Raw genomic sequence first — 15,067 nt, forward strand, 5'->3', positions numbered from 1 at the left:
ATTTTTCTTAACACATTTTTTGGGGGGTAGGGGAGGCACAGACTAGGTATTGCAAATTATAGCTATGTGGCTTCGAGTTTGTAGAAGACAAATAGGAAAGAACCAGTGTTCTGGGGCCCTCTGCTAGTCTGTATGAAGGAAAAGCAAGCCCAGACACATCTGTAGTTACTGAGCTAATATTCTGCCTCAAGTCTTTGGCTTTTAGACTGTGAGCTGTAGTGGCTAAGAAGTAATACTACCGAGAGGGTCCATCATACAAAGCTAATTAAACATATTTACAGTTTTTAATGCGGCGAGCAAATGACAGGAAGGTTAAAAAAAAAAAAACAGAGTTTTGTTTCTCATTAAATTTTCTTGCATGATTATTGATTATTGACTTACACATTGGCATCTGGCCTTGTGCCATCCAGCACATGGCATCTGTTTGCAGAAGTCTGGCCGTGATCTGAGCCTTGTGCCCTTCTCGTTGGCACTTGGCATGGTGATAGAATTACCTTCACTGTCGATTCCTGGGTCCCTGGGTACCTGAGTTGTTTTTTAGGTGGTTACAGCTTGGTGACGCTTAGTGAAAATATTTGGCATAACTTTTCCAGTGACGCCCAGTCATCCCGCCCTGTCTGTACTTGCAGAGCTTCAACGCAGTCTACAAAAGGCAAACCTCAGCAAGCAAATGGATGGCTGCAGGCATGATCCTTTTGAATAGTTATCAGCATAGTACTTGCAGGGTATTGCGTATGCATGTTGAAGCGTATTTAAGGATCCCCTGGAGCTGCGTCACTTGAGCTAGGCTGCTTTTCACCAGGCAGAGGTTGAGTTTTCTCCGGTCCTCCTTTCATGGTCCTAGGCTCTCATCATTGCAGGACTGAAAATGCAGAGCAGCAGCTACAGCTACCGTAGCAGCGACTCTGTATTCAGCAACACCACTAGCACTCGGACCAGTCTAGATTCCAACGAGAATCTTCTGTCCGTTCATTGTGGCCCCACACTGATCAACTCCTGCATTAGCTTCGGCAATGAGTCCTTCAATGGACACAGGTATGGAGGCATCTGTGTGGGGCTGTCTTTTCTTCCTTGGCAGGAGTCTTTTTTTTCAGGGCTGGTAAGCTCTTTGACTTCAAAAAGAAGATTTTTTTTTTCCTGTCTTTCCATTTTAGGTTGGATATGCTGCAACAGATTGCTACCCGAGTTCAGAGGGACAGCGTCGTCTGTGAGGACAAACTGATCCTGGCCCGAAATGCTCTCCAGTCTGTAAGTTGATTTCAGGCACCAGGGCTTGCTGTAGAGGGTGGGGTGTGCTTGGGTAGACTGGAACCGGTCCTTGACTCCTGGTCCCGTCCTCTGCAGAAGCTTCGAAAAATATCGTGATTGACATTTTCTCTCTTGGGAGGCAGTGAGTGAAAGGAAACATATTTGAACCAAAAGAAATAAAGCCCAAATGGGCTTCCCTTCTAACACTTCTGAGGCTTGAAGTTGAAAGGTAGCCTTCGCCTCTGTTTTACAGACTTAATGCTGAGTTCTTTCCAATGTAGGATTCCAAAAGGCTGGAGTCGGGAGTGCAGTTTCAGAATGAAGCAGAAATCGCCGGGTACATACTTGAATGCGAGAACCTTTTGCGCCAGCACGTGATTGACGTACAGATTCTGATCGATGGGAAATATTACCAGGCAGATCAGCTGGTGCAGAGGTAGGAGGCGCCCTGACTTCTTGTCAGTAACTGTCTCACAGGAACATGATGGGATATACACTGTGAAGTGAACTCTTAAGTGTGGATTCTAATAGTCTGAGGAAACTAAGTAGAATCAGCATTTATAATAAATGCAACATTTTCTGTCACAAATACTGGAGTCATTAAAATAAATGTTTCAAATGTCTATATTTACTTTGAGGTATTTAGAATATTTATGTGAGTCTTTGGATGTGGACCAAAAGTCAGAGTGAATATTTAATTAAGCCTAGGTAAGGACCTGGGCTTGATCCTCATACAATAATAATAATAATAATAATAATAATAATAATAATAATAATAATAATAATAATAATAATAATAATAGTAGTAGTAGTAGTAGTTTCAACATTAGAAAGGGGAAAGGTCTAAGAAAAGTTCTCATCTTCAGTTAGTTTTGTTTACTCTATCATGAAGATGATCATGACCAAACATTAGAAATACATACATGTATAAAATAGTGAAGCTGTGTGTGGTGGCGCCCAGATGGGTTCCCAGCTCTTGGAAGGCTCGGGTGAAAGAATCATAAGTGGAACAGTAAGTACATAGCAAGACTCTGCCTCAAGGAGGAAAAGGCCATCAAAAAAAGTGAGCAGCAGATACAAAACCTGTCTGAGAGGATCATGGAAGCAGAGAAAATCGAGTGTGACAAACTGTCTCTGTGTACATATGACAGTACACTTTGTAGATCGTGTTTAAGCCAATAGATACTCTCTATGTAAATCCCAAGCAGACAGAATCAGAAAAGCTCATGTTCATGCCAGAAATATTTTATAAGAACTCTTATTCTCCTAAATATCAAGTAATAGAACCATTATCTTATACTATATAATTTTGTTCCTTATAAATGATGGTTATAAAGACTAATACTGTGGAGAGGTCTCATAGTATGCTAGTCAGTAAAAACAAAACATGAGGCAAAATTTTACCAAGATGGTTTCAACGATCTTTTTTCTTTTAAAACAATGTAGGTATTTATCAAGCAGTGTGGGTTTGCAGAACAGCAGTTGAAAGCGGAGCTCCTGCGTGCCTTCTCCGCCTCACCTTGCCGTGAGCATCTCGCAGTAGTGGCACATGACTCATACCGTTGCACAGCTAGTATTGGTCCGTCAGCTAGAGCCAGCAGTGTGCACCTGCCTTTTCTGTCACACCTCACCCCTCTTCCTGGTTTTCACAGGGTCGCAAAGCTGCGTGATGAGATTGTGGCCTTAAGGAACGAATGCTCCTCCGTGTACAGCAAAGGACGCATGCTGACTGCAGAACAGACAAAGCTCATGATATCAGGAATCACTCAAAGTTTAAACTCAGGATTTGCACAGACCTTGCACCCCAGTCTGAACTCAGGGCTCACCCAGAGTTTAACACCTTCCTTGACCTCTTCTAGTGTGACTTCCGGCTTGTCATCGGGGATGACTTCCCGCCTGACTCCATCTGTCACTCCAGCTTATACACCTGGCTTCCCTTCAGTGGTAGCTCCAAATTTCAGTTTAGGAGTGGAGCCAAATTCCTTACAGACTCTGAAGTTAATGCAGGTCCGAAAGCCTCTTCTGAAGTCGTCTTTGCTGGATCAGAACCTGACAGAAGAAGAAGTCAACATGAAATTCGTTCAGGATCTCTTGAACTGGGTTGATGAGATGCAGGTAATGTTTACCTCAGTTGTCCAGTCTTACTCTTGAAACGTCTTCCTTTTTGTTTGTTTGTTTATTTTAAACTAGTATTTTCTACTTAGGTGCAGCTGGACCGCACTGAATGGGGCTCAGATTTGCCAAGTGTCGAAAGCCATTTAGAAAACCATAAGAATGTTCACAAAGCCATTGAGGAATTTGAATCTAGCCTTAAGGAAGCTAAAGTTAGTGAGGTATATGAGTTTAGTTTTCTTTAATATTTTATTGTAGTTGGATATTATTTTCTTTTTACATAAAGATCCAGTAATTCGATAGTTAGTGTTAGTCAGAACTTGAGAGCCCTAACCTCCATGTCTTTCCTTCCATATTTTAGATTCAGATGACCGCACCTCTGAAGCTCTCTTACACAGATAAATTGCACAGATTAGAGAGCCAGTATGCGAAACTCTTGGTAAGTTTTTTTTCCTTTTTAATTTGTTTGCTTTAAAATTTCTATTTCCATTATGTCTGTTTGCTAACGATCTGATTCTTAAAATGGTTTTCCTTAAATAGAATACATCCAGAAATCAGGAACGGCACCTTGATACACTTCATAATTTCGTAACTCGGGCAACTAACGAACTTATTTGGTTGAATGAAAAGGAAGAGGAAGAAGTTGCTTATGACTGGAGCGACAGAAACACCAGTGTTGCGCGGAAGAAAGGCTACCATGCGGTGAGTCAGCCTCGCACTCCAGTGCCAATGCTGGACCCAAAGGAGCTTGCTGCTTCTTCCTATACGCTGCTGCTGCTGCTGCTCCTCCTCCCCCTCCTTCTCCTCCCCCCTCCTCCTCCCCCTCCTCCTCGGAAGAAAGGCTACCATGTGGTGAGTCAGCCTCGCACCGCAGTGCCAACGCTGGACCCGAAGGAGCTTGCCGCTTCTTCCTATACGCTGCTGCTGCTGCTCTTCTTCTTCTTCCTCCTCCTCCTTTTCCTCCTCTCCCTCTTCCTCCTCCTCTTCTTTTTCTTTTGGTTTTTCGAGACAGGGTTTCTCTGTGTATCCTTGGCTGTCTTGGACTCCCTTTGTAGACCAGACTGGCCTCGAACTCACAGGGATCACCAGCCTCTACCTCCCAAGTGCTGGGATTAAAGGTGTGCGCCACCACTGCCTGGCTTCTTATATAGTTCTTAATGCTTCCTCACCAGGAACTAATGAGGGAACTGGAGCAGAAGGAGGAAGGTATTAAAGCCGTCCAGGAGATTGCAGAGCAGCTACTTCTAGAGAACCACCCAGCCCGGTTGACGATAGAGGTAAGATAGCTAGAGTTCTCAGCTGAGTTCTGATATATCTACAACCTTAAACCTCTTTTGCTAATTAAAAAGAAAAAAAAAATCAAGCTACTAAGTGTTTACTATAGTCTGGCTCAAAAATAACTTCCCCAAGAAATGGGCTGACCCTTCCCTTCACCACCTCTTAGGATAAAGGTAGCAGCTTTTTTTTTTTTAAAGGCTCTGTGGAGCTACTTGTGAGCAAATTCATCTGATAGGGATGGGAGGGTGTTCTGTGTTAGCGCATGCATTTACCTGTGTAACAAACAAAAATGTAGCTTAGTTTGAAGGAGCAAATAATATTGTATGTTGCAACTAACTGTGCATCTACAAGAAAGCGTGCCTGACCACAACTCAAGAGCTCTGGTCATTCCCAGGGGAAGCAAGGACGTGCTTTAGCGCATCCAGAGCTCCCTCTTCTGGGAGGCAGGGAACTGCACCTTCTGTAAAAATGGCCTTCATAACTGTGATGAGCTAGCTGGTCATGCTTTCTGCTGTATTTATTTTCTTTATGGAAGATGACGCTCTATTACATAGCAAATGTTCAAGTGGATGAGTGCTTAAATTTCATTATAATATCTTTAAGCCTAATAATTGAATCGCTACAAAAGTATGTGCTTCATTTTCTGCCCTCCCCAAATCTTCTGCAGCAAAACACAGAAGAAGGCGACAGATCTGTGTGTCTGTATTAACACACATTGTAAAGCTCAGCAATGTAAAAATCCGGAAATGGGGAACACTGGGATGTCAGGGTTGGTGACCAAGGAGCTGAGAAAGGGGTGAATTGTATAGAGGGAATATCTTACATTTATTTCAAATATAAGATATTCATATGAAATAGCTATAATTTTCCTCATATATTAAGAAGAAAATTGAAGAAATTACAAATGAAAGGAAAACTAATTTTTAAAGCTGTATGTTTATATTTAAGACTGCTTGTATAAGAAATAATTTCTCATATAAGAAAATTCACTACTCCAGTTTTCATGATTTTTGTCCAATAAATTTTTTTTGTATTTGTTTGGATAGTAGAGTGTTTGTCATTTGAAGCTGTCAGTGCTGAGCTGGGCATGATGGCCTGCCCCGCCTATAATTAGATTCTGAGTCAGCAGGATTGGCAGAACCTTGAGGATAGCCTGGGCTATGTACTAAATGGCATTCTATCTAAAAAGAAGAAGGAGGAAGAGGAGGAGGAGGAGGTAAAAAAGAAAGAAAAGAAAAATCAGAAGAAAGATAGAAAAGAAAATACTATAAATAAATAAACGCATCAGTATTTGCCATGTGGGGGATCAAACTGTGCACGGCCTTGTTCAGTGCATGCATAGCACATGTTCGAGACCGACTAGCCCTCTGTACCTAATTGATCTGCCCAGTTTTCATTGTGTGCTTTCTCTCCAAGGCATACAAGGCAGCAATGCAAACACAGTGGAGCTGGATTTTGCAGCTCTGCCAGTGTGTGGAGCAGCACATAAAGGAAAACACTGCATATTTTGAGGTACGTGCATAGTCAGCGCTGTCATTTGAGCTGAGGTGCAGAAACACTATAAAGAAACATATGGGTAACACATGGGGGAACAAACCAATACTTTCTTTACAGGGTATAAGTACTAGTTCTGTGTCTTATAAGGGAAGGTTTAACTGTTAAGGATAAAAATCCTGTGGCTGAAAGATGGCTTAGTTGGCAAGTTGTTTGCCCTGAGCTCAATCCCCAGAAACCACATTTTAAAAAAGAAAGAAAAAGTGAGCTGTGTAGGCAGGAGGGTCCCTGGGGCTCTCTGGCCAGCTAGCCCAGACAATGAGAGAAGTCCAGGGTCAGTGAGAGAGGCCCTATCTCAAAATAATAGGATGGACAAATGTGAAGAGCAGCCAGTTGTTGACCTCTAATTAACACACACACACACACACACACACACACACACACACCCCTATGCGCACCTGCATGCGTGCAGAATGAATCTTTTAAAATCATTTTACAAATTTGTCTCATATTAAGGAAGGGTATTTATTACAGAGTAAACCAAATAAAGACTTCATTTTATTCTTTAGAATAGTTTTAATATATTTTTTTAATTTTTCCTTTACTTAAAAGATTGGTTGAACTCTAAAGTAGAATAGACTTTCAATCAATCAAGCCAAAACATAATACATAACACACATGCACACTTGGGATAATTAGTACTCATCTGTAGCCATCCAAGTTCAAAGCCTATTTTCAGTTCTAAAAAGGATGGTGCTATTGTTACTTTGTGCTTTGATTCTGTTTTCACTTGTCAGCGGCACATGGGGTGAGATTGGCAGGGCGGAGGGGCCGCTGCTGGCACCTGCGTTTAACAACTCTGTGCTTTCCTGGCATGTAGTGTACTTCAGCTGCCAAGTTTTATCTCCCCGTAGTTTTTCAACGATGCCAAAGAAGCTACTGATTACCTAAGGAATCTGAAGGACGCCATCCAGCGCAAGTACAGCTGTGACAGGTCCAGCAGCATCCACAAGCTGGAAGACCTGGTGCAGGAGTCCATGGTACTCATGTGGAAACTGTGGGTCTGGCCATACATGTACTGGGGCAGATTATCATTTTGTTTGTTACCTGTGTGTATGTGCAGATTTGTGTTACACTGACACACTGTTGTCTCATTTGGTCAAGGCTTTAGCTTTTGATGATGGCGTTTGCCTCAACTGCTTTAGCGGTATGTGTGGATAGTAATTCCACACGGACGTCCTGGGTAGACACTGTCTGCGCTGCCCAGGCTGTTTTCATTTCTGGAGATGTAACAGCAAGCAAAACAGGCAGGAGGAATTGCTTTCCCCTGTGGTACCTAGATAGGAAAGGGCAGCTCCACGAGAGTACACTAAATAAACAAAATGTCTGTGGAACATTAGATAGTAATAGTGTCAAGGGGGGGCGGGGAAACAGACAAAAGGAGTGATCCAAGAGGAGGTGTGAGTTGTGGACAGTATAGTACAGTGGTCAGGGCATGCTTCGGTGATGAAGGTTTTTTTTTAATCTGTGTTAAGTGCCTATGGAACAGGGAGTTTGAATCACTAACTTTAAAAACTCTGCTGTGTTTCCTGACCAGGAGGAAAAGGAAGAGCTGCTGCAGTACCGCAGCTCAGTGGCGGGCCTCATGGGGAGGGCCAAGACGATCGTGCAGCTGAAGCCAAGGAACCCTGACAATCCACTCAAAACGTCCATCCCGATTAAAGCCATCTGTGACTACAGGCAGATCGAGGTATCCCTAATCCTCAAAGCAGACCAGGCTCTGCCACTAATCAACGTGCTTTTAAAACGCCTCCTCGTTAGAAGGCTTTTCTCTGTCTCATTAAAAAAAAAAAAAAAATCATAATAATCCTCAAGATTGTGTATGGAAGAAGATGGGTTAATGGTGACCTCAGCTTTCCTCTCTCGTTTAAAACCAGATTACCATTTACAAAGACGATGAATGTGTTTTGGCAAACAACTCTCACCGCGCTAAATGGAAGGTGATCAGTCCCACTGGGAATGAGGCCATGGTCCCATCCGTGTGCTTTACTGTTCCCCCACCAAACAAAGAAGCAGTTGACTTTGCCAACAGGTTTGTATGCTTGGGGGCCTTTCTGAAGGTTCAAGAAGCCACCAGTACTTTTTCAGGGACCCACAGGACTGGAAGGCTCTAGAGCTACATAGGAGTCATTTTAGAAAGGAGGGGAAAGGCTCAAAGTCTGTGGCTCCCTGTATATATTTCAGAATTGAGCAACAGTATCAGAACGTCCTCACCCTGTGGCACGAGTCTCACATCAACATGAAGAGTGTAGTCTCCTGGCATTACCTCGTCAACGAAATTGACAGAATCCAAGATAGTAACGTGGCTTCGGTGAGTATGAGTGTGCACATTAGCCCAGCGTGTCCCAGGGTGCACCCTTGACATGAGTGGTCTTGCATTTGCTTGCATTTGGTCTGGAGTGGGCAGAGCCCAGCAGAGCTGCGCTGACAGCCAGTGCTGTGAGGGCCTGTCGCAGCTGAGGCCCGCTACTCTACAGCTGAGGGAGCACTGCAGGTCCTGCCTCCCTCAGAGCTCACTGGAGGTCAGAAACTAGAGCTAGGTGTCCCAACAGACAGAGTGGGTATATTTTAATTTCATTTATTGAATTTTATCAGTGTTCCTTCTTTTAATTAAAACTTTATTCTTAAAAAAAAAAAACCTTGCAAATGGGGGGGGGAGCCATACCCCCAAGTTAACAGACACAAAGTGTATACATCTCAAGGAATTCTGTGTGGTTAGGACCGACATCCTGAAGCTGTCGGGTTTCACATTTTTTTTACATGTTCATCATCAGACATCTTTTTAATTCACTTATCCATCACCGAAACCTGAAAATCCATGTCAGGGTTGAAACTAGAAAAACGCTTCTATCTTCTCTCCTGACTCCAGGGTCCTTTGCCTGCATTCCCTCCTTCCTTACTCCCCGCGTTCACCCTTTCTTGTTCTTTCTGTGTGGCATACTGCACACACATATGCATTTGTTTTCTTACCTACATATATATTATAGGTTAGGCTCCACACATGAGGGAGAACGTGTGCCTTTTATCTTTCTGAGACTATGTGACCTCCCTTAATATTTATATAGTCTACATCCGTCCATTTTTCTACATTCTTATATTTCAGGTGTAAACCTGAAGTAAATAAAAGAATAATTTCAAATGTTTCTTTTAACTATGAGTAAGCTGAGGTATACCATGACATCATTTGCGATCGGTCCCTCGCAGATGTAACTCTTGGCGCTATGTCGTTAATCAAAGCATCTTTTTTTTTTTTTTTTTTTATTCTCTTTAGATCAAGACAATGCTGCCTGGTGAGCACCAGCAGGTTCTCAGTAATCTCCAGTCTCGTTTGGAGGATTTTCTGGAGGATAGCCAGGAATCCCAGATATTTTCAGGCTCAGATGTAACTCAGCTAGAAAAGGAAGTGAGCGTGTGTCGGAAGTATTATCAGGAGCTTCTCAGGTCTGCAGAACGAGGTAAAGCTGGTTATTTTCCCAGGAGGCCTTTCATCTAGGCTTTTTATGTACTCTCATTAGAAATCTCAGTCTTAGCTATATTGCACCAGCTGACTGTGATATGTAAGCAAGATTACTGAACGCCATGAAAATGTGTGCATGAGAGGGGGTTAGGACTCAGGAGCACGTGACTTCACGCATGAAACCAGGAGTTCAGTCTCAGGCCCACGATAGCAAACTAAACTTGTGAGGTGAGAAGATGCTACAAGGTATCATTAACTTCTAAACAGTGAAGTAGCCAAGGATGCCAGCCTCAAAGTGAGGCACATGAGGAATTCCTACCTCATCTATGCAAAGCACATGTGTGGGGCTTTCCGGGGCAATACTCAGAGCGTGCTCCCTAGGGCACGCCCAACATTTGAGTATTTTCCCATGTTTAATTTTACACAGGAGTTAAAGCAACATGCTTCATTCTGTTATGTTTTCTTTAATATAAATCTTACTCCTAACTCTTCATACTATTTAGAAACAAATTATTTTATTAATACTATTTTGTGTGTGTGTTTTTTTAAAGATTTATTTATTACACATATATAGTGTTCTGCCTGCATGTATATCTTCACACCAGAAGAGGACACCAGATCTCATTATAGATGCTTGTGAGCCACCATGTGGTTGCTGGGAATTGAACTCAGGACCTTTGGAAGAGCAGCCAGTGCTCTTAACCTCTGAGCCATCTCTCCAGCCCCACTATTTTGTGTTTTAAAAAATTAAAACATTAACACATTCCTTGACTGCTTTTTACATTTGGGTTTTTGTTTATTTCAGTGGTTAACTGATAGCATATAATTCATAGTTTTGTGAATATGAAACGGTAATATATTACTTCCTTTGGATATTTCAGTGATAATTTGGTATTTTAAGTGGCCTTAGGGAAATTTGATTAGTCCTTTTTTAAGTTTTAGAGTTCATGTTTTAAGATTTCGGTTTTAGGGTTACGTCCTTAGGATTTGTACCTCAGTAGAGCAAAGCTGCGGTACTGAAGCATGCACAAGCACTTCCTGAGAGGTGCGGTGTCTCACTGAGCGTGGTGTTTACCTTCACAGAGGAACAAGAGGAGTCAGTGTATAATCTTTACATCTCAGAAGTGCGCAACATTCGGCTCCGGTTGGAGAGCTGTGAGGACCGGCTAATTCGGCAGATCCGGACGCCCCTGGAAAGAGATGACTTACACGAAAGCATGCTCAGAATCACAGAGCAGGAGGTAAAAGTTACATGTGTGTTAGAAAACCACCAGGGTCGTCTCCTCTCGGTGATTGTGAACATCACCTTCTGTCAGCTGCGACTTCAGCTCCTCACTGAGGTCCAGTTGTGCATTTCCTGCTGGATGGAAGCTAAGGTCTTGTAACTCAGGTCAGCCTCTGAGTTAGTAAACACAGGAGCATGTGCCCTCCCACCGCCCTGGTGAGCCTCAGGAGAGTCATTACAGGCCTGCTCTGTGCAAAGGTTTAGGTTGCGGGAATGAACCTTAAAGACAGTACTGATTATCAAGGTGGAATGCCAGCCTTCTGTTTATTTGGTAAAGAAAAAGTTATATGGATGCTTACGTTGTTAGTAAAATGTAAATGTGTTTTTAAGCTGCTGTAAGAAACATACCCACTTGGGGTGATAACCGATAACCTCCGTTCGTTCTCTGTACTAGAAACTGAAGAAAGAGCTGGAGCGGCTTAAGGATGATTTAGGGACCATCACAAATAAGTGTGAAGAGTTTTTCAGTCACTCGGCAGACTCCCCGTCTGTTCCCACTCTGCGATCGGAGCTCAGTGTGGTCATTCAGAGCATGAGTCAGATCTACTCCATGTCTTCCACGTACATAGAGAAGTATGTTGGCGTTGCAGCAGCCTCGCTCTGATTGGTTTCTGCGAACACTGTGTTTATGCTAAGAAACTAGATTGATGATGTTTCTCTAGCTCGGGAGAGGGGGGTTGCCTTAGAGATTACCGGCATCACACATTCCTGTTTCTCAGCTCTCCTTCTGTAGACTTCAGGGGTTCTGCTCATGCCTGGCGTAACCTAGGAACTGTCTTCTGTTGGAATCTGTGTAAATGCCACCTAGGGGTGGGGTATAGGGAAAGAGTCAACTCACTGCCAGAACTCATAAGGGGCCAGTCAGGGTTCCCATGTCTTGCGTTATAATGATGCTTTTAGGACTATAGTATGCAAAAAGGAAACAAAGAAAGAAAGAAAGAAAGAAAGAGCGTTAAATGGTATTGTTTAGTATTTCTTTTTCTTTAAAGGTTGAAAACAGTGAATCTGGTTTTAAAAAACACTCAAGCTGCAGAAGCCCTTGTCAAACTCTATGAAACCAAACTGTGTGAAGAAGAAGCAGTTATAGCTGACAAGAATAATATTGAGAATTTAATGAGTACCTTAAAGGTAAGAGTCTCACTTCTGGCCATGCCTCCAAGGTCAAATTTCTTTCTTTCTTTCTTTCTTTCTTTCTTTCTTTCTTTCTTTCTTTCTTTCTTTTTTGTTTTTCGAGACAAGGTCTCTCTGTGTAACCCTGGCTGTCCTGGACTCGCTTTGTAGTCCAGGCTGGCCTCGAACTCACAGCGATCCGCCTGCCTCTGCCTCCCGAGTGCTGGGATTAAAGGCGTGCGCCACCATGCCCGGTGAAAGGTCAAATTTCTAATTGTTTCTCCAGCACAGAGCTCAAGCTTCAAACATCCAGCACGAAGCACCCAATGTAGAATGTGTGCCTCCCTTTCCTATTCGTCCTGTAAATGACCACATCCAGTCATTTTCATATAAGTCACTGTTCTACTGCTGTGAAGAGATATTATGTTATGACCAAGGCAATTTATAAAAGAAAGCTCTTAGCTGGGGGCTTGCTTACAATTTCAGAGGGTGGGTCCTTGACCACCATGGCAGCACACAGGCAGGCAGGCATGGCACTGGAGCAGTAGCTAAGAGCTCACATCTAGCCCACAAGCCTAACACAAGAGACCAGGCATGGTTTTTCAAACCTCAAAGCCCCACCTCAGAGACACACCTCTTCCAACAAAGCCACTCCCCCTAATCCTTCCCAACCAGTCCCAACAACTGGGGACCAAGCATTCAAATATATGTGCCTGTGGGGGCCATTCTTACTCAAAGCACCACAGAGGTGTTCTTGTTTGTGATTTGAACCTTTTGACAGTAACTTTTTTGTAGTGGATTCATATTGGCAGCAAGATGAATTGGTACTGAAAATTAAATTGCTTATAGTCGATTGAATTGCTTAAAGGGGCCAGTTATTTTAAAATATCAAAGAAGTACGTAGAGGGATATTTTGTTAAGATTTTAAAAAAGTTCTGTATGTATGAATATTTTGCTTGCTTGTGTTTCTGTGCGCCAAGCCTGTGTAGTGTTCGTTGAGGCCAGAAGAGGGCATGGGATCCTATGGAACTGGAGTTACAGATGGTTGTGAACCACCATGTGGCTGCTGGGAGTGGAACCTGGGTCTTTGGAAGAGCAAGCAGTGCTGTTAAAACTCTCAGCCATCTCACAGCCCCAGAAGTTTTTTTTTTATCACTGTACTCTATATCTATATTTTTTATTTTCAAGAACAATATGTGTGTGTGTGTGAGTGTGTGTGTGTGAGTGAGAGAATGTGTATATGTGTCACTAGCATGCCATGGTCCATGATTGGGAGTCAGAAGACAACTTGCAGGATTCAGTTTTCTCCTTCTACCATGTGGATTCTGGGGATCGAACTCAGCTCATAAGGCTTGGTAGGAAGAACCCTGAACCACTGAGTCATCTCACTGGCCCTGTATCTGTATTTCTATATGTAAAGCACTTAGCAAGGCTGTTGCAAAAATATTCAAGTTATCACAGTCATTTTAATGCCTGCAATAAGTTTTGGTGTTTGTTTGTTTGTTTTGGGGGGCATTTTTGAGATAGGGTTTCTCTGTGTAACACCCCTGGCCATCCTGGACTCGCTTTGTAGACTAGGCTGGCCTGGGACTCAGAGATCTGCCTGCCGCTGCATCCCTAATACTGGGATTAAAGGTGTGTGCCACCATGCCCAGCTCTGCATTAAGTTTTAAACAATGGAATTAGATGCATTTAAAAACAGTGAAAAAGATTTTTCTTATTGAGGCAAGTGTCTTGCTTAAAGGATACACTTAATTTTATTGACACACAAATTCTACTAGGCTGGATTTTATGGACTCTTTTAGATTTTGTAATCCTTAATTGAAAAACACAAATTTAGCATGCTTGTTTTTTATGTGTGTGGATACACTTCTCTGAACTGTCACCTCTTCCTCCTGCAGCTTTGTTTTTCTTCAATAAGTGATATAAAGTATCTCTCACAGTAAATTGTTATTTTTTTTCAAAGATCACAACACAATTAGATAATAGCCATTTGGTAAGGTGATGCTTGTCACATTTTCAACACCATAGGTTTTCCTTTATCTAGTTGTATGTCACACATTTATGAATAAATGATAGCAGGTAAATAATGTTTTCTGTATAACTTGCTGATACATTTCATGGTGCCCACTGATTCATGTATTCTAGCAATGGCGATCAGAAGTAGATGAAAAGAGAGAAGTGTTCCATGAGTTGGAAGATGAGTTGCAGAAAGCAAAGGCCATCAGTGACGAGATGTTTAAGACGCATAAAGAACGGGACCTTGACTTTGACTGGCACAAAGAGAAGGCGGACCAGCTGGTTGAAAGGTGGCAGAATGTTCATGTGCAGATCGACAACAGGTGGGTGGTGTGCGTGCGTGCATGCATGTGCGTGCGTGCGTGCGTGTGCGCGCATGTGTGCGTGTGCGTGTGTGTGTGTGTGTAAAAACCTGCTAGCTCAGGGAGGCAGAGAAAGCACCCAGCTTCTAGCTGAGCTGACATCTCAGTAGGAAAAGGCCAAAAAACTAAAAAGTCAAAGAGCTTGCTAGCTCAAAGCTCAAAATTCAAAAGCCCCTTCTTCTTATCCAGGCTATCTTAAAAACCCCTCAACTCCAACTCCCTCCTACTTTTTAATCCCTGTCAGTTGGTTTCTTTCTCCACCTCTTGACCTAGGGTAAACTTTATTAAATCTTGTTCACAGAAAGCTCTTGTATTAAAGGTGTGTACTGGGGCTGGCTGAGCCACACCATAATCACCTCTTACAAATAAACAGAAAGTTCTTGGATTAAAGGTGTGTGTTAGGGCTAAAACATGCCAAACAAAAGACGGATTTTTACAGTTCACAATCTCAGGGATTACTATTGGATCAAATATCCTGCAACAGGTGGGTCCTCTTTCTGGTCAATGGACATGTAGGTGGAGTACCTTTGTTTACAGAGGGCAAAGTCTACATTTACCGGGCAGTAAGTGGCATTCCATAGCTAATGTGTTAATTGTAGGATTTCTCCCTAATTACATTTATTTCTTACATACTCTCTTTAG

The 15,067-nt window shown here is 42.7% G+C and overlaps 1 protein-coding gene across 2 annotated transcripts in view; it reads left to right on the forward strand.

Moving 5' to 3' along the window:
* Positions 1 to 15,067, forward strand: part of Dst (dystonin) — a 405,110-nt gene that overhangs the window by 247,826 nt on the left and 142,217 nt on the right. Inside the window, exons 1-18 of one of the 2 annotated variants that reach the window (XM_051153029.1) lie at positions 525 to 1,035; positions 1,155 to 1,248; positions 1,530 to 1,684; positions 2,901 to 3,363; positions 3,453 to 3,581; positions 3,722 to 3,799; positions 3,901 to 4,062; positions 4,533 to 4,637; positions 6,055 to 6,150; positions 7,047 to 7,172; positions 7,730 to 7,882; positions 8,070 to 8,224; positions 8,377 to 8,503; positions 9,464 to 9,647; positions 10,733 to 10,890; positions 11,329 to 11,507; positions 11,924 to 12,062; positions 14,193 to 14,386. In XM_051153029.1, coding sequence (XP_051008986.1) covers positions 869 to 1,035; positions 1,155 to 1,248; positions 1,530 to 1,684; positions 2,901 to 3,363; positions 3,453 to 3,581; positions 3,722 to 3,799; positions 3,901 to 4,062; positions 4,533 to 4,637; positions 6,055 to 6,150; positions 7,047 to 7,172; positions 7,730 to 7,882; positions 8,070 to 8,224; positions 8,377 to 8,503; positions 9,464 to 9,647; positions 10,733 to 10,890; positions 11,329 to 11,507; positions 11,924 to 12,062; positions 14,193 to 14,386 — 2,864 coding nt within the window. In that variant the 5' untranslated portion in view covers positions 525 to 868. Of the gene's footprint in view, positions 1 to 524; positions 1,036 to 1,154; positions 1,249 to 1,529; positions 1,685 to 2,900; positions 3,364 to 3,452; positions 3,582 to 3,721; positions 3,800 to 3,900; positions 4,063 to 4,532; positions 4,638 to 6,054; positions 6,151 to 7,046; positions 7,173 to 7,729; positions 7,883 to 8,069; positions 8,225 to 8,376; positions 8,504 to 9,463; positions 9,648 to 10,732; positions 10,891 to 11,328; positions 11,508 to 11,923; positions 12,063 to 14,192; positions 14,387 to 15,067 lie in introns of those variants that run through there. The other variant, XM_051153028.1, reaches the window with a different exon arrangement.

Source organism: Acomys russatus, chromosome 11 (genome assembly GCF_903995435.1).
Source record: "Acomys russatus chromosome 11, mAcoRus1.1, whole genome shotgun sequence".
In the NCBI taxonomy this organism is placed as follows: Eukaryota; Metazoa; Chordata; class Mammalia; order Rodentia; family Muridae; genus Acomys; species Acomys russatus.